Source organism: Salmo salar, chromosome ssa10 (genome assembly GCF_905237065.1).
Source record: "Salmo salar chromosome ssa10, Ssal_v3.1, whole genome shotgun sequence".
NCBI classification, from domain to species: Eukaryota; Metazoa; Chordata; class Actinopteri; order Salmoniformes; family Salmonidae; genus Salmo; species Salmo salar.
Window position 1 is genome coordinate 54,844,881 of NC_059451.1, and position 19,677 is coordinate 54,864,557.

Genomic DNA, 19,677 nt, shown 5'->3' on the forward strand with positions numbered 1-19,677 from the left:
TGCTATATGTAGTCTTGAATAGCCAATTTATTTATCATGATTTACTGCCACCTACTGTTCAATACAAGTATAACACAACGTTTATCTATTGCAATATTAGAGAACATTTTACATTACATTTGACATTTTAGTCATTTAGCAGACGCTCTTATCCAGAGCGACTTACAAATTGGTGCATTCACCTATAATATCCAGTGGAACAACCACTTTACAATAGTGCATCTAAATCTTTTAAGGGGGGGGTTAGAAGGATTACTTTATCCTATCCCAGGTATTCCTTGAAGAGGTGGGGTTTCAGGTGTCTCCGGAAGGTGGTGATTGACTCCGCTGTCCTGGCGTCGTGAGGGAGCTTGTTCCACCATTGGGGTGCCAGAGCAGCGAACAGTTTTGACTGGGCTGAGCGGGAACTGTGCTTCCTCAGAGGTAGGGAGGCGAGCAGGCCAGAGGTGGATGAACGGAGTGCCCTTGTTTGGGTGTAGGGCCTGATCAGAGCCTGAAAGTACGGAGGTGCCGTTCCCCTCACAGCTCCGTAGGCAAGCACCATGGTCTTGTAGCGGATGCGAGCTTCGACTGGAAGCCAGTGGAGAGAGCGGAGGAGCGGGGTGACGTGAGAGAACTTGGGAAGGTTGAACACCAGACGGGCTGCGGCGTTCTGGATGAGTTGTAGGGGTTTAATGGCACAGGCAGGGAGCCCAGCCAACAGCGAGTTGCAGTAATCCAGACGGGAGATGACCTTTCATTCTGATCACCTTGGGCTAACTCTAGGTAGGATACACTAAATATTTGTATGGTTGAAAGTTGAGGTTTTTTATCTTCCCACTAGATCAAAATAGCTGTGTTCAAATATAATAAGCCATTTAACAGACACTTTTATCCAAAGAAACTTAGTCACACATTTTACATTTGGGTGGCTCCAGCGGAAATCGAACCCACTACCCTTGATGTTGTGGGTTCAACTGACTGAGCCACACAGGACCACAAATAAAATTGCTTTTGTCACTTGTGTCAAACAACATGTGTATACTAACAGTGAAATGTTTACTTCTCTCTCTGCATTTCCAACAATGCAGAGAATTTATTTTTGAAAAATAATGGATTTGATTCATTTTAATAGTCACATGTACAAGATTGCAGATGTATTTACAGGGTACAGTGAAATTCTTGAGCTCTGAGCTCCAGCAATGCAGGACAAAGTGAAATAAAACATAGTAATACAGATAATAAAAAGTGAAATAATGATTAACCGCATAATAGGATGAATAAATACACAATGAGTAACGAGAACATGGCTATATACACGGGGTACCAGTACTGAGTCGATGTGGAGGGGTACGAGGTAATAACATGGCTATATACACGGAGTACCAGTACTGAGTCGATGTGCAGGGGTACGAGGTAATAAAATGGCTATATACACGGGGTACCAGTACTGTGTAGGGGTACGAGGTAATAACATGGCTATATACACGGGGTACCAGTACTGAGTCGATGTGCAGAGGTACGAGGTAATAACATGGCTATATACACGGGGTACCAGTACTGAGTCGATGTGCAGGGGTACGAGGTAATAACATGGCTATATACACGGGGTACCAGTACGGAGTCGATGTGCAGGGGTACGAGGTAATAACATGGCTATATACACGGGGTACCAGTACGGAGTCGATGTGCAGGGGTACGAGGTAATAACATGGCTATATACACGGAGTACCAGTACTGAGTAGATGTGCAGAGGTACGAGGTAATAACATGGCTATATACACGGGGTACCAGTACTGTGTAGGGGTACGAGGTAATAACATGGCTATATACACGGGGTACCAGTACTGAGTCGATGTGCAGGGGTACGAGGTAATAACATGGCTATATACACGGAGTACCAGTACTGAGTCGATGTGCAGGGGTACGAGGTAATAACATGGCTATATACACGGGGTACCAGTACTGTGTAGGGGTACGAGGTAATAACATGGCTATATACACGGGGTACCAGTACTGAGTCGATGTGCAGGGGTGCGAGGTAATAACATGGCTATATACACGGGGTACCAGTACGGAGTCGATGTGCAGGGGTACGAGGTAATAACATGGCTATATACACGGAGTACCAGTACTGAGTAGATGTGCAGAGGTACGAGGTAATAACATGGCTATATACACGGGGTACCAGTACTGTGTAGGGGTACGAGGTAATAACATGGCTATATACACGGGGTACCAGTACTGAGTCGATGTGCAGGGGTACGAGGTAATAACATGGCTATATACACGGAGTACCAGTACTGAGTCGATGTGCAGGGGTACGAGGTAATAACATGGCTATATACACGGGGTACCAGTACTGTGTAGGGGTACGAGGTAATAACATGGCTATATACACGGGGTACCAGTACTGAGTCGATGTGCAGGGGTACGAGGTAATAACATGGCTATATACACGGGGTACCAGTACTGAGTCGATGTGCAGAGGTACGAGGTAATAACATGGCTATATACACGGGGTACCAGTACTGAGTCGATGTGCAGGGGTACGAGGTAATAACATGGCTATATACACGGGGTACCAGTACGGAGTCGATGTGCAGGGGTACGAGGTAATAACATGGCTATATACACGGGGTACCAGTACGGAGTCGATGTGCAGGGGTACGAGGTAATAACATGGCTATATACACGGGGTACCAGTACTGAGTAGATGTGCAGAGGTACGAGGTAATAACATGGCTATATACACGGGGTACCAGTACTGAGTCGATGTGCAGGGGTACGAGGTAATAACATGGCTATATACACGGGGTACCAGTACGGAGTCGATGTGCAGGGGTACGAGGTAATAACATGGCTATATACACGGGGTACCAGTACTGAGTCGATGTGCAGGGGTACGAGGTAATAACATGGCTATATACACGGGGTACCAGTACTGAGTCGATGTGCAGGGGTACGAGGTAATAACATGGCTATATACACGGGGTACCAGTACTGAGTCGATGTGCAGGGGTACGAGGTAATAACATGGCTATATACACGGGGTACCAGTACTGAGTCGATGTGCAGGGGTACGAGGTAATAACATGGCTATATACACGGGGTACCAGTACGGAGTCGATGTGCAGGGGTACGAGGTAATAACATGGCTATATACACGGGGTACCAGTACGGAGTCGATGTGCAGGGGTACGAGGTAATAACATGGCTATATACACGGAGTACCAGTACTGAGTAGATGTGCTGACGGACGAGGTAATAACATGGCTATATACACGGGGTACCAGTACTGAGTAGATGTGCACGGGACGAGGTAATAACATGGCTATATACACGGGGTACCAGTACGGAGTCGATGTGCAGGGGTACGAGGTAATAACATGGCTATATACACGGGGTACCAGTACTGAGTCGATGTGCAGGGGTACGAGGTAATAACATGGCTATATACACGGGGTACCAGTACCGAGTCGATGTGCAGGGGTACGAGATAATTGAGGTAGATGCATTACATGATAATTGTATGTGGACACCTGCTTGTCGAAGATCTCATTCCAAAATCATGGGCATTAATATGGAGTTGGTCACCCCCTTTGCTGCCATAACAGCCTCCACTCTTCTGGGAAGGGTTTCTACTAGATGTTGGAACATTGCTGCAGGGGACTTGCTTCCGTTCAACCACGAGCCTTCGTGAGGTCGGGCACTGATGTTGGGCGATTAGGCCTGGCTCGCAGTCGGCGTTCCAATTCATCCCAAAGATGTTTGATGGGGTTGAGGTCAGGACTTTGTGCAGGCCAGTCAAGTTCTTCAACACCGATCTCGACAAAACATTTCTGTGTGGACCTCGCTTTGTGCACGGGGGATTTGTCACTGGAACTAAGGGGCCTGAACCATGAAAAACAGCCCCAGACCATTATTCCTGATTGGTATTCGGCCATGATTACTACTAGTTTAGATAGCTGGCTAGACTAACTTACCAATCCATTTTATTTTTTTGCTCACATGGCTAATTGAGTGACTGTCAGTGACTGACATAACATGAAAAAAATTGCTGATGCACAACCACTTTTCGAACTTGCACCTTGTGTATTCTATTATTTTAACTCTCAACAGTAAATTGAGAAGCCAACCAAATTGCACTTAGGGCCCCCCAAAAGGCTAGAGTCAAATCAAATTCAAATCAAATGTATTTATATAGCCCTTCTTACATCAGCTGATATCTCAGTGCTGTACAGAAACCCAGCCTAAAACCCCAAACAGCAAGCAATGCAGGTGTAGAAGCATGGTGGCTAGGAAAACCTCCCTAGAAAGGCCAACACCTAGGAAGAAACCTAGAGAGGAACCAGGCTATGAGGGGTGGCCAGTCCTCTTCTGGCTGTGCCGGGTGGAGTTTATAACAGAACATGGCCAAGATGTTCAAATGTTCATAAATGACCAGCATGGTCAAATGATAATAATCACAGTAGTTGTCGAGGGTGCAACAGGTCAGCACCTCGGGAGTAAATGTCAGTTGGGTTTTCATAGCCGATCATTTGGAGTATCTCTACCGCTCCTGCTGTCTCTAGAGAGTTGAAAACAGCAGGTCTGGGACAGGTAGCACGTCCGGTGAACAGGTCAGGGTTCCATAGCCGCAGGCAGAACAGTTGAAACTGGAGCAGCAGCACGGCCAGGTGGACTGGGGACAGCAAGGAGTCATCATGCCAGGTAGTCCTGAGGCAAGGTCCTAGGGCTCAGTTCTTCCGAGAGAAAGAGAGAATTAGAGAGAGCATTCTTAAATTCACACAGGACACCGGATAAGACAGGAGAAATACACCAGATATAACAGACTGACCCTAGCCCCCTGACACATAAACTACTGCAGCATAAATACTGGAGGCTGAGACAGGAGGGGTCAGGAGACACTGTGGCCCCATCCGATGATACCCCCGGACAGGGCCAAACAGGCAGGATATAACCCCACCCACTTTGCCAGAGCCGGCCCTGAATGTAAGAATTTGAACAAAAGCGATCAGAAGTCATTCGAGTTGCCTCCTCATTAATTCTCCTGCCCCCTAAAAAAACAACAACATAATTCTAAGAATGAACTTGTGTTGGGCTGGCCCTGGCATATAGTTTACACAACATTATTTCCTGTGTTTGAGACCAACACGTGGCCATTGCTGTGGCGCACCTGTATCTCTCTCTCAGAACTAATATGAGGTTCACTTTCTATTATCTCTCTCCTCTCTGCTAGACATGAGCCTGCAACTCTCTTCTCTCCAGTGTTGAACTTCATTTATTTTCTTATAGAATCATAGCCGCGGGAAGGGTGCTGGAGGAGCTGCAGCGCCCCCTGATTAATTGAAGTAAATTTGCCAAATATATAGAATCACTGCTGTCTGTTCAGAAAGAAATGAAATCATTCAGAATACTACTCAAGTAGTAGACCTATAATTTAACCACAGAGGACCAATAGCTTCTTTTTAAAAATAGACTAGCTGTGGATCAATGGTGGATTTAGGTATAGTCGACATGGGCAGACGCTCAGGGCGGCATCTTACCGGGTGTGGCATGGGGCGCCCGCACTCTGAATGGTGACATTTGCACGATCGGTTTTCTATCGCTCATTTGCACGTCACGTCAATGATATCATGTCACCATGTGGGACTGTGGGTCAATGAACCTTGACGGAGTGGCGCCCTGATTCTAGCTCATAAACTAGCCTGCCTACTTCTGAGTGGGAAGTACGAGATTGGGAGGGGGGCGGGGGTAGGTTGACCTCAGGTCACCCCACTGGAATCCCGAGGTAGGGGTGAGCGGGGGATTCTATCAAATAGCGCACCTCTAACCTTGTACAGTACTAATGCAATTTGTAAAATCAGTCACACTACGAAATGGTACCAAATAAACCACAATTCATTCATAATACTGTGAATATATAGTTTCACAGACATATTGTTGCATGTTTTTCTGGTTTGTGAGAAATCGTTAATAACAATATAAAACCAGTCTGCACACCACCAGGGTGAATTGGTTTAGTCTTGACTCTTGGTTGACAGTATTGGGGGACGGGTAATGAATTGATGCTCGAGTGCCAAATCAACACAAATTTGTTTCTATTTGTCTTTGTTACTTCTTTTTGATATAAATTAGTCTTATTTTTGTATATATTTTTATATTTATATAGTTTTAAATGTTAGGATTATTTATTTGTGTTCCAAATGTTGAAATAAAAATTACAGTTAATGCAGAATGGTGCTTTTTTTTGGTTGTTGGTGGGGGGGGGGCCTGAATGGGGGGTTCGCCCACGGAGCCATACAAGCTAGAACCGCCACTGCTGTGGATTGTGTTTATATGGACCAATCACAAGGCATATACTGTAGCTTGGGAATGCACAGCAAATCTGTCAGTGAACCACATGCAGCCAGAACAAGCCTTTTGCAATATTTCAAATACTCCTGCTTAAAAGTGAAAACTATTCTGACTTTAGGCTATCAAAATATTTGATCAACTTCCAAATAGGCCTATGGAGCGAACATTGTTTTACAAAGTAATACAAGAGCGATATGCTTTTGGCATGAGAGTATTGCCCATTTTTTGATCTCAGATTCTCAGTTTGTCAGTGTCAAAGTAGCCTGTCATTTCGATCATTTGTGTGGTATTCACAAATATTCTACTAAAGTCTGAAAAGTACATGAAATGTGTTTATAAAAGGCCAAATTCTTCCCAGACCCAAGTACAACTTTTTCCTTCTTCTCTACTGCTCTATGCAAATGTGATGATATGCATGCACTGCTTTATTCTAAATGTGATTTTTTTTGTTGGTCCATTCCAGTGCCTCAGAGACGCCTAGCTCACTTTTCTTTCCCGGCACCTCCCGATTTAAAATTTAAGAAATGGTGAAGACACTTGTCAGCGCATGCTCTGAGTACACGTCCTGGTAATCCATCTGGCCCTGCGGCCTTGTGAACGTTGACCTGTTTAAAAGGTCTTACTCAAATCGACTATGGAGAGCGAGATCGCACAGTCATCCGGAACAGCTGGTGCGCTCATGCATGGTTCAGTGTTAGAAGGATTTTAGCTCCTCTGGTAGGCTTGCGTCACTGGGCAGCATGCGGATGGGTTAACCTTTGTAATTCGTGATAGTTTGCAAGCCCTGCCACAGCCGACAAGCATCAGAGCTGGCATAGTAGGATTCGATCTTAGTCCTGTATTGACTTTTTGACTGTTTGATGGCTCGTCGGTTTAACAGGATTTCTTATAAGCTTCCGGATTAGTGTCCCACTCCTTGAAAACGGCAGCTCTAGCCTTTAGCTCAGTGCAGATGTTGCCTGTAAGTCCATGAATTCTGGCCGGTGACTGATGTGGTACTCTTCAATGTTTTTGGATGAATCCTGGAACACAATTGGCTAAACATTTCTAAAAAATCATGAAAACAAAAATGTTCTCTTTGGTCTTAATTCAAGGTTAAGATTATGCATAAGGTTAGCAGTGTTGGTTAGGGTTAAGGTTAGGTTTAAAATCACATTTTAAGAAGATACGTTTCAGAAATAGGTGGGGTTTATGACTTTGTGGCTGTGTTAACTAGTGACGACCGTGTTCCAGAGCATCAAAACCGTGATGTATCATGGGTAAATTATGAATAACTGTCTGATCTACAAATAATAATGAGTCGTTATTTATTGGCTCAACACAAAACAATAAATATGATTTTAAATAATTAATGGGAAACTATTACAGGTTATTACAGGCGAGTTGAAAGCTGAGGAGAACGAGGTAAAAACAATGGTTTTGTCTAGAAGGGATACAGTTTATGTCAATATTTTACAGAATTGTCTTTTCGTAGCAGGTTATGAGAAATTACATTAAGGTTAGGAATATGGTTAGAGTTAGCTAAAATACAATAACAAAAAAAAATACATTTTTGACGTCAGTGTGACATAATCTATATCCCAGCTAGCCATGACCTGTAAACAGGTTGATCACGGGACGGGACACGTTGGACAAATTCCTTTCTTCTCTGACTTCCTGTTTACTTTAGTAGTTCTTGGCAGGCAGTCAGTTTGCCAAGTTTCGCTGATCTTCATAGTATACGTGGAAAGAAATCGCGTTGAAATTGCTTTCCTTGCATTCTAATCAACACCAACAGATCTGCGAAAATGTTCCGCCTAAAATGAGTTCGGCGGCTTCTTATTGGACAAAATAGTTGCCCCGCCCAAAACAGGAAATCCTATTGGATACTGCAAGACGATTTCGGACAGTATTGATTTCTCATTGGCCGGATGACATTTCGCAGCGTTGGACGGACCAACAACAACAACAAGATAGGGTGAAGAACTGTCAGGATGGATGCAGGTAGGAAAGATTTCTTAAAGGAAACAATGATTTAACACTTTTGTGTTTTAGAGTCCCTCTGAACAAAGGCACGGCATATTTATCTATTTTCATAATGGATTACAATTTGTACATCGGTTGAGGTTTACATCTATTTTGAATGTGAATCAAAATAGTCATTGCTAGCCTGTTTAGGCAGATACTGTTACTCGCTAACAGACAGACAGACAGGCTAAAATCAGCAGATGTCAGTTTGGTAGATTATGAAAAACATTTTCATGGTCTACTAACTAGCTGACCTAGCAATCATTATATTTTGGACTGAAAACGACGAACTAAGGTGAAATAAACCCCATGTTTAGCTGCGGCTATTTCCTGTCCTTGACATCAGTTTAACGTTAGCATAATTGGGTCCCTGACTCCCAAGACAAATCATCTTTTGTCGTCTACACCCATGTAACATAACGTTATTGTCCATTGTCACTAGCAAACTAATTAGCTAGCTACCTACCAACAACTGCTGAAAGGATGGTCACGTAGCTAGCAAGCCAAATCTGTATTTGCAATGTCATTCTCTGTCGCAATCCCATCCTTGGCTAGCTAGCCAGCAAGCTCAACTGTCAAACTGCATTGAGTATGTTTTGCAGTGCTGAAAGTGCTTGAAAGATAGCTATCTACTAGTCCTGTTACTGAAATAAATATACACTGAGTGTACAACATGCTCTTTCCATGACATAGACTGACCAGGTGAAAGCTATGATCCCTTATTGATGTCACTTGTTAAATCCACTTCAATCAGTGTAGATGAAGGGGAGAAGACAGATTAAAGAAGGATTTTTAAGCCTTGAAACAATTGAGATTGTGTATGTGTGCCATTCAGAGTGAATGGGCAAGACAAAAGATTTAAGAGCCTTCAGAAGGGGTATGGTAGTAGGTCCCAGGTGCACCCGTTTGTGTCAAGAACTGCAACGCTGCTGGGTTTTTCCATGCTCAACAGTTTCCCTGTGTGTATCAAGAATGGTCCACCACCCAACGGACATCCAGGCAACTTGACACAACTGAGGGAAGCAGTGGAGTCAACATGGCCCAGCATCCCTGTGGAACGCTTTCAACACCTTGTAGAATTCATGCTCTGACGTATCGAGGCTGTTCTGAGGGCAAAAGGGAGTGCAACTCAATATTAGGAAGGTGTTCATTAATGATTCCTTGATCAAGTGTGTGTGTGAGAGCCATGTAACAAGGTGTTCTGAATCAGATGCACTTTTATATTTCAGCTACTCTCACATACGACACACTTGGCTTTGGAGAGTTTGACGATTTTCCAGAGACCTCAGAGCCAGTGTGGATCTTGGGGAAAGAATTCAATGCACTCACAGGTACTGAAGACATGGGATCATAAAACGGGTGTACTGTCGCCCCAGTATATGTGTGTTAGAGATGTCGACAATGGTGACAGTAGACTGCCCCAGCATATGTGTGGTAGAGATGTCGACAGTAGACTGCCCCAGCATATGTGTGTTAGAGATGTCGACAGTAGACTGCCCCAGCATATGTGTGTTAGAGATGTCGACGATGAGTATAACGTCTCCTCTCTAAACGCCCAGAATGTTCTGATACAAACTCCCATTAGACAGCTCTGCATATGTTATAATACATTCGTTACTCACCAAATATGGAATTTCGCTGAGTATCTATCTTCATTTACTCACGTTACGGCCGGTATGTACTTCCCCCCCAAAATTCCAAAGAAACATTTACGAGCAACCGAGAAAATGCGTATTCACGACCTCCAATCACTCATTACTGCCACACACAGGTCGGAGTCTACAACAGCTGCCATCGGAGGTGCCAAAGAGGCATTTTACAGTAGGCACATAAAGGGCTACTGTAAGCAGCAGGCAGTACATAAAGGCCTACTGTAAGCAGCAGAAGGCATGCTTCTTAGCTAATTCATTGTCTTTGCTTATCCAGAAAAGGAAGACATTCTTTCACATGTCACTTCACGACTATGGTTCACCTACAGAAAAAACTTCCCACCCATTGGTGAGTAGCCTAAACCTACTGTCGCAGGCCACAGAATAAACTCTAGGACGTTACTAATATGTCTACAGTACCATAGCATTTTGATTGTAATGCCCATTAAGATTAGCCTATGAGGTGCAGATTGTTTCAATGTGTTCCAGGAGGGACAGGGCCTACGTCCGACACAGGCTGGGGCTGCATGCTGCGATGTGGACAGATGATCCTAGGCGAGGCCCTGGTCCGCAGGCATCTAGGCCGAGGTATGACTGCTTTTCTAATTCTGTACCGTTATCTGTTCCCTGGAGCATACAGCAAGTGTTATTGTGTGTACCCGTCAACATTAGCTTCTATTATTCAAGTTATCAAATGTACTTCACCAAATCATCTCCGGCACTGTTCTGATACAAATCTCTTATTGCACTTGTACTATGTGTTCTGTACAAAGGGGTTTCAACCAGCCATTGATAATGGTGTGTTTGTTAAGCAGACTGGAGATGGGTGAGGAGCCAGTCTCAGAGAGAAGACTACATCAGTATCCTCAACGCCTTCCTTGACAAGAAAGATGGCTACTATTCTTTACATCAAATCGGTGAATACTGACTTGTAATCTCATCTTCAGACAGTCATACTTCAGAAAGGAATGGGCGGTATTTCTGACACCAATAGCGTTATACTATCTTTACTAGGATGACATCATTGGTATAACAACATCTATCTTTATTAGGATTAAAACATCAGTTGTGTGTCTGTGTACTACAGCCCAGATGACATCATTATTAGGATTCTACTAACATCAGTTGTGTGTCTGTGTACTACAGCCCAGATGACATCATTATTAGGATTAAAACATCAGTTGTGTGTCTGTGTACTACAGCCCAGATGACATCATTATTACGATCCTACTAACATCAGTTGTGTGTCTGTGTACTATAGCCCAGATGGGAGTCGGAGAGGGGAAGTCTATAGGCCAGTGGTACGGACCAAACACAGTGGCACAGGTACTGAAGTAAGTACAGTGAGCTCCTCACTTAGTCTCCAGTCTAGATAATGACCAACTCTGTGGTACAGATGATGGCTGCACTAGCCTGGTCCCAGATCTCTGTGTGTGTGCTCTTGCCAAATCCATTGCTGTCATTGTCAAGCCAGTCATTGGTATTAGCACAAACAGACTGGCACTCAGGCTATGGCTGCACAGTGTGTGATACAGATGATGACTGCTACACTGCGTTGAATATCACCCGTCTTCCCCCTCAGGAAACTAGCTGTGTTTGACTCGTGGAGTCGCCTGACTGTACACGTTGCTATGGACAACACTGTGGTGATCGAAGAGATCAGTGAGTAGTGAACACAGTCATGGTTTCTACAGGATTAACACAGTGCCTCATCAATCTATAGAACATACGTGGTTAAAGATGGGGGCCATCAACTGTTAGTCCTACTCATACATGGTTAAAGATGTGGGCCATCAACTGTTAGTCCTACTCATACATGGTTAAAGATGGGGGCCATCAACTGTTAGTCCTACTCATACATGGTTAAAGATGGGGGCCATCAACTGTTAGTCCTACTCATACATGGTTAAAGATGTGGGCCATCAACTGTTATTCCTACTCATACGTGGTTAAAGAGGAGGGGCCATCAACTGTTAGTCCTACTCATACGTGGTTAAAGAGGAGGGGCCATCAACTGTTAGTCCTACTCATACATGGTTAAAGATGGGGGCCATCAACTGTTAGTCCTACTCAGACTTGGTTAAAGAGGAGGGGCCATCAACTGTTAGTCCTACTCATACATGGTTAAAGATGGGGGCCATCAACTGTTAGTCCTACTGATACATGGTTAAAGATGGGGACATCAACTGTTAGTCCTACTCATACATGGTTAAAGATGGGGGCCATCAACTGTTAGTCCTACTCATTCATGGTTAAAGAGGAGGGGGGCATCAACTGTTAGTCCTACTCATACGTGGTTAAAGAGGGGCCATCAACTGTTCATCCTACTCATACATGGTTAAAGAGGGGCCATAAACTGTTAGTCCTACTCATACATGGTTAAAGAGGGGCCATCAACTGTTAGTCCTACTGATACATGGTTAAAGAGGAGAGGGGCCATCAACTGTTAGTCCTACTGATACATGGTTAAAGATGGGGGCCATCAACTGTTAGTCCTACTCATACATGGTTAAAGATGGGGGCCATCAACTGTTAGTCCTACTGATACATGGTTAAAGATGGGGACATCAACTGTTAGTCCTACTCATACATGGTTAAAGATGGGGGCCATCAACTGTTAGTCCTACTCATTCATGGTTAAAGAGGAGGGGGGCATCAACTGTTAGTCCTACTCATACGTGGTTAAAGAGGGGCCATCAACTGTTAATCCTACTCATACATGGTTAAAGAGGGGCCATAAACTGTTAGTCCTACTCATACATGGTTAAAGAGGGGCCATCAACTGTTAGTCCTACTGATACATGGTTAAAGAGGAGAGGGGCCATCAACTGTTAGTCCTACTGATACATGGTTAAAGAGGAGGGGGGCCATCAACTGTTAGTCCTACTGATACATGGTTAAAGATGGGGGCCATCAACTGTTAGTCCTACTCATACATGGTTAAAGAGGGGCCATCAACTGTTAGTCCTACATGGTTAAAGAGGGGGCCATCAACTGTTAGTCCTACTCATACATGGTTAAAGAGGAGGGGCCATCAACTGTTAGTCCTACTCATACATGGTTAAAGATGGGGGCCATCAACTGTTAGTCCTACTCATACATGGTTAAAGATGGGCCATCAACTGTTAGTCCTACTCACATTAGCGTTCATCCAGTTGGGTATTGAGTGTAGTCCAGAATTGTCAAGCCAAGGGCTTTTATGGACCAATCTCCACCATAACAGTAGGTGGAACAGGCTATTGAGATGAGTGAGCTAGACTCTAATTCAAACTGACCTCCTGTCCTGTTCCCCAGAGTGGTTGTGTATGTATAGACGTGTACAGGGCCTTCGGTAAGTATTCTGATCCCTTTACTTTTTCCACGTTTTGTTTTACGTTAGAGCCTTATTCTAAAATTGATTAAATATATATTTTTCCTCATCAATCTACACACAATACCCCATAATGATAAAGCGAAAAACAGTTTTTTAGAAATTTTAGCAAATGTATATAAAAAAACGCTGACCAAGAACCCGATGGTCACTCTGACAGAGCTCCAGAGTTCCTCTGTGGAGATGGTTGTCCTTGTTCAAGGTTCTCCCATCTCTGCAGCACTCCACCAATCAGGCCTTTATGGTAGAGTTGCCAGACGTAAGCCACTCCTCAGTAAAAGGCACATGACAGCCCACTTGGAGTTTGCCAAAAGGCATCTAAAGGACTCTGACCATGAGAAACAAGATTCTCTGGTTTGATGAAACCAAGATTGAACTTTTTGGCTCGAATGTCAAGCGTAACATCTGGAGGAAACTTGGCACCATCCCTACAGTGAAGCATGGTGGTGGCAGCATCATGCTGTGGGGATGTTTTTCAGCGGCAGGGACACTAGTCAGGATCGAGGGAAAGATGAACGGAGCAAAGTACAGAAAGATCCTTGATGAAAACCTGCTCTAGAGCGCTCAGAACCTCAGACTGGGGCGAAGGTTCAACTCCAACAGGACAACGACCCTAAGCACACAGCCAAGAAAATGCAGGAGTGGCTTCGGGACAAGACTCAATGTCCTTGAGTGGTCCAGCCAGAACCCGGACTTGAACACGATCGAACATCTCTGGAGAGACCAGAAAATAGCTGTGCAGTGACGCTCCCCATCCAACCTGACAGAGCTTGAGAGGATCTGCAGAGAAGAATGGGAGAAACTCCAAATACATGTGTGCCAAGCTTGTAGCGTCATTCCCAAGAAGACTCAAGGCTGTAATCGCTGCCAGGGTGCTTCAACAAAGTACTGAGTAAAGGGTCTGAATACTCAAGTAAATGTACTATTTCAGTTTATTTAAAATAAATAAAAATCTATTTAATCATTTTTAGAAAAAGGCTGTAATGAAACAAAATGTGGAAAAAGTCAAGGGGTCTGAATACTTTCCGAATGCACTGTATGTTATGTAATGTTGCTATTCTCCCCAGAGCGGTTGTGTATGCCCTGGCTGGACTATGGTGGAGCAGCGTGTGTGGATCTCCAGGGGGGTATGCCAGAGCCTAACGGCTGCCTGGAGGGGGCCTGTGCCCTGGCTGAGGAAGAGACCGCTCTCTGGAAGCCCCTGCTCCTCCTCATTCCTCTCAGGCTGGGCCTAAGCGATATCAATGAGGCCTACATCGAGACCCTGAAGGTAGGACTGAGAGAAAGAGCCTGGTCCCAGATCTGTTTGTGCTGTCTTACCAACTTTTAATGGTTGTTGTCATGCCATGAGAGTTGGCTATATAACACAAACCTATCTGGGGCCAGGCTAATATTCACCAACAAACTAAAGTGTAATGATCTTTTTCACATGAATACAGCCAGGTCAAATTCTGTCCCCTCTTTCTGTGTCTCTTGTTCACAGCAGTGCTTCCAGCTGCCCCAGTCCCTGGGTGTCATCGGAGGGAAACCCAACCATGCTCATTACTTCATAGGCTATGTTGGTATGTTCTGTCTATGGTCCCCCCTAGTTATTTATATCCAGTCTATGCTCCCCTCTAGTTATTTATATCAAGTCTATGATCCCGTCTAGTTATTTATATCCAGTCTATGGTCCCCTTTAGTTATTTATATCCAGTCTATGGTCCTCTAGTTATTTATATCCAGTCTATGGTCTCCTCTAGTTATTTATATCCAGTCTATGGTCCTCTAGTTATTTATATCCAGTCTATGTTCCCCAAGTTATTTATATCCAGTCTATGGTCCCCTCTAGTTATTTATATCCAGTCTATGGTCCCCTCTAGTTATTTATATCCAGTCTACTGTCCTCTAGTTATTTATATCCAGTCTATGGTCCCCTCGAGTTATTTATATCCAGTCTATGGTCCCCTCTAGTTAGTTATATCCAGTCTATGGTCCCCTCTAGTTAGTTATATCCATTCTATGGTTCCCTCTAGTTATTTATATCCAGTCTATGGTCCCCTCTAGTTATTTATATCCAGTCTATGGTCCTCTAGTTATTTATATCCAGTCTATGGTCCTCTAGTTATTTATATCCAGTCTATGGTCCTCTAGTTATTTATATCCAGTCTATGGTCCTCTAGTTATTTATATCAAGTCTATGGTCACGTCTAGTTATTTATATCAAGTCTATGGTCCCGTCTAGTTATTTATATCCAGTCTATGGTCCCCTCTAGTTATTTATATCCAGTCTATGGTCTCCTCTAGTTATTTATATCCAGTCTATGGTCCTCTAGTTATTTATATCCAGTCTATGGTCCCCTAATTATTTATATCCAGTCTATGGTCCCCTCTAGTTATTTATATCCAGTCTATGGTCCCCTCTAGTTATTTATATCCAGTCTATGGTCTCCTCTAGTTGTTTATATCCAGTCTATGGTCCCCTCTAGTTATTTATATCCAGTCCATGGTCCCCTCTAGTTGTTTATATCCAGTCTATGGTCTCTCTAGTTATTTATATCCAGTCTATGGCTCCTCTAGTTATTTATATCCAGTCTATGGTCCCGTCTGGTTATTTATATCCAGTCTATGGTCCTCTAGTTATTTATATCCAGTCTATGGTCCTCTAGTTATTTATATCCAGTCTATGGTCCTCTAGTTATTTATATCCAGTCAATGGTCCTCTAGTTATTTATTTCCAGTCTATCGTCCTCTAGTTATTTATATCAAGTCTATGGTCCCGTCTTGTTATTTATATCCAGTCTATGGTCCCCTCTAGTTATTTATATCCAGTCTATGGTCCTCTAGTTATTTATATCCAGTCTATGGTCCCGTCTAGTTATTTATATCCAGTCTATGGTCCCCTCTAGTTATTTATATCCAGTCTATGGTCCTCTAGTTATTTATATCCAGTCTATGGTCCTCTAGTTATTTATATCCAGTCTATGGTCCTCTAGTTATTTATATCCAGTCTATGGTCCCCAAGTTATTTATATCCAGTCTATGGTCCCCAAGTTATTTATATCCAGTCTATGGTCCCCTCTAGTTATTTATATCCAGTCTATGGTCCCCTCCAGTTATTTATATCCAGTCTATGGTCCCCTCCAGTTATTTATATCCAGTCTATGGTCCCCTCTAGTTATTTATATCCAGTCTATGGTCCCCTCTAGTTATTTATATCCAGTCTATGGTCCTCTAGTTATTTTCCTCTAGTTATTTATATCCAGTCTATGGTCCTCTAGTTATTTATATCCAGTCTATGGTCCTCTAGTTATTTATATCCAGTCTATGGTCCCGTCTAGTTATTTATATCCAGTCTATGGTCCTCTAGTTATTTATATCCAGTCTATGGTCTCTTCTAGTTATTTATATCCAGTCTATGGTCCTCTAGTTATTTTCCTCTAGTTATTTATGTCCAGTCTACGGTCCTCTAGTTATTTATATCCAGTCTATCGTCCTCTAGTTATTTATATCCAGTCTATGGTCCCCTCTAGTTATTTATATCCAGTCTATTGTCCCCTCTAGTTATTTATATCCAGTCTATGGTCCCCTCTAGTTATTTATATCCAGTCTATGGTCCCCTCTAGTTATTTATATCCAGGCTATGGTCTCCTCTAGTTATTTATATCCAGTCTATTGTCCTCGCTGGTTATTTATATCCAGTCTATGGTCCTCTAGTTATTTATATCCAGTCTATAGTCCCGTCTAGTTATTTATATCCAGTCTATGGTCCCCTCTAGTTATTTATATCCTGTCTATGGTCCTCTAGTTATTTATATCCAGTCTATGGTCTCCTCTAGTTATTTATATCCAGTCTATGGTCCTCTAGTTATTTATATCCAGTCTATGGTCCCCAAGTTATTTATATCCAGTCTATGGTCCCCTCTAGTTATTTAAATCCAGTCTATGGTCTCCTCTCGTTGTTTATATCCAGTCTATGTTCCCCTCTAGTTATTTATATCCATTCTATGGTCCCCTCTAGTTATTTATATCCATTCTATGGTCCCCTCTAGTTATTTATATCCAGTCTATGGTCCCCTCTAGTTATTTATATCCAGTCTATGGTCCCCTCTAGTTATTTATATCCAGTCTATGGTCCCCTCTAGTTATTTATATCCAGTCTATGGTCCCCTCTAGTTATTTATATCCAGTCTCTGGTCCCCTCTAGTTATTTATATCCAGTCTATGGTCCCCTCTAGTTATTTATATCCAGTCTATGGTCCCCTCTAGTTATTTATATCCAGTCTATGGTCCCCTCTAGTTATTTATATCCAGTCTATGGTCTCCTCTAGTTATTTATATCCAGTCTATAGTCCTCTAGTTATTTATATCCAGTCTATGGTCCTCTAGTTATTTATATCCAGTCTATGGTCCTCTAGTTATTTATATCCAGTCTATGGTCCCGTCTAGTTATTTATATCCAGTCTATGGTCCCCTCTAGTTATTTATATCTAGTCTATGGTCCCCTCTAGTTATTTATATCCAGTCTATGGTCCTCTAGTTATTTATATCCAGTCTATGGTCTCTTCTAGTTATTTATATCCAGTCTATGGTCCTCTAGTTATTTTCCTCTAGTTATTTATATCCAGTCTATGGTCCTCTAGGTATTTATATCCAGTCTATGGTCCCCAAGTTATTTATATCCAGTCTATGGTCCCCTCTAGTTATTTATATCCAGTCTATGGTCCCCTCTAGTTATTTATATCCAGTCTATGGTCCCCTCTAGTTATTTATATCCAGTCTATGGTCTCCTCTAGTTATTTATATCCAGTCTATGGTCTCCTCTAGTTGTTTATATCCATTCTATGGTCCCCTCTAGTTATTTATATCCATTCTATGGTCCCTTCTAGTTATTTATATCCATTCTATGGTCCCGTCTAGTTATTTATATCCAGTCTATGGTCCCCTCTAGTTATTTATATCCAGTCTATGGTCCCCTCTAGTTATTTATATCCAGTCTATGGTCCTCTAGTTATTTATATCCAGTCTATGATCCTCTAGTTATTTTCCTCTAGTTATTTATATCCAGTCTATGGTCCCCTCTAGTTATTTATATCCAGTCTATTGTCCCCTCTGGATATAAATAACTAGTCTATGGTCCCCTCTAGTTATTTATATCCAGTCTATGGTCCCCTCTAGTTATTTATATCCAGGCTATGGTCTCCTCTAGTTATTTATATCCAGTCTATTGTCCTCGCTGGTTATTTATATCCAGTCTATGGTCCTTTAGTTATTTATATCCAGTCTATAGTCCCGTCTAGTTATTTATATCCAGTCTATGGTCCCCTCTAGTTATTTATATCCAGTCTATGGTCCTCTAGTTATTTATATCCAGTCTATGGTCTCCTCTAGTTATTTTCCTCTAGTTATTTATATCCAGTCTATGGTCCTCTAGTTATTTATATCCAGTCTATGGTCCCGTCTAGTTATTTATATCCAGTCTATGGTCCCCTCTAGTTATTTATATCCAGTCTATGGTCCTCTAGTTATTTATATACAGTCTATGGTCTCTTCTAGTTATTTATATCCAGTCTATGGTCCTCTAGTTATTTTCCTCTAGTTATTTATATCCAGTCTATGGTCCTCTAGTTATTTATATCCAGTCTATGGTCCCCAAGTTATTTATATCCAGTCTATGGTCCCCTCTAGTTATTTATATCCAGTCTATGGTCCCCTCTAGTTATTTATATCCAGTCTATGGTCTCCTCTAGTTATTTATATCCAGTCTATGGTCTCCTCTAGTTGTTTATATCCATTCTATGGTCCCCTCTAGTTATTTATATCCATTCTATGGTCCCTTCTAGTTATTTATATCCATTCTATGGTCCCGTCTAGTTATTTATATCCAGTCTATGGTCCCCTCTAGTTATTTATATCCAGTCTATGGTCCTCTAGTTATTTATATCCAGTCTATGATCCTCTAGTTATTTTCCTCTAGTTATTTATATCCAGTCTATGGTCCTCTAGTTATTTATATCCAGTCTATGATCCTCTAGTTATTTTCCTCTAGTTATTTATATCCAGTCTATGGTCCTCTAGTTATTTATATCCAGTCTATGGTCCTCTAGTTATTTATATCCAGTCTATGGTCCCGTCTAGTTATTTATATCCAGTCTATGGTCCTCTAGTTATTTATATCCAGTCTATGGTCTCTTCTAGTTATTTATATCCAGTCTATGGTCCTCTAGTTATTTTCCTCTAGTTATTTATGTCCAGTCTATGGTCCTCTAGTTATTTATATCCAGTCTATCGTCCTCTAGTTATTTATATCCAGTCTCTGGTCCTCTAGTTATT

General features: G+C 42.5%; 1 protein-coding gene across 4 annotated transcripts in view; it reads left to right on the forward strand.

Moving 5' to 3' along the window:
• Positions 1–474: 474 nt before the first annotated feature.
• atg4b (autophagy related 4B, cysteine peptidase) overlaps positions 475–19,677 on the forward strand; it is a 142,565-nt gene continuing 123,362 nt past the window's right edge. Inside the window, exons 1-9 of one of the 4 annotated variants that reach the window (XM_045687145.1) lie at positions 475–765; positions 9,576–9,677; positions 10,273–10,344; positions 10,485–10,583; positions 10,811–10,912; positions 11,257–11,329; positions 11,578–11,657; positions 14,433–14,635; positions 14,852–14,927. In XM_045687145.1, the coding sequence (XP_045543101.1) occupies positions 729–765; positions 9,576–9,677; positions 10,273–10,344; positions 10,485–10,583; positions 10,811–10,912; positions 11,257–11,329; positions 11,578–11,657; positions 14,433–14,635; positions 14,852–14,927 (844 nt within the window). In that variant the 5' untranslated portion in view covers positions 475–728. Of the gene's footprint in view, positions 766–8,309; positions 8,323–9,556; positions 9,678–10,272; positions 10,345–10,484; positions 10,584–10,810; positions 10,913–11,256; positions 11,330–11,577; positions 11,658–14,432; positions 14,636–14,848; positions 14,928–19,677 lie in introns of those variants that run through there. The other 3 variants (XM_045687144.1, NM_001139775.1, XM_045687146.1) reach the window with 3 other exon arrangements.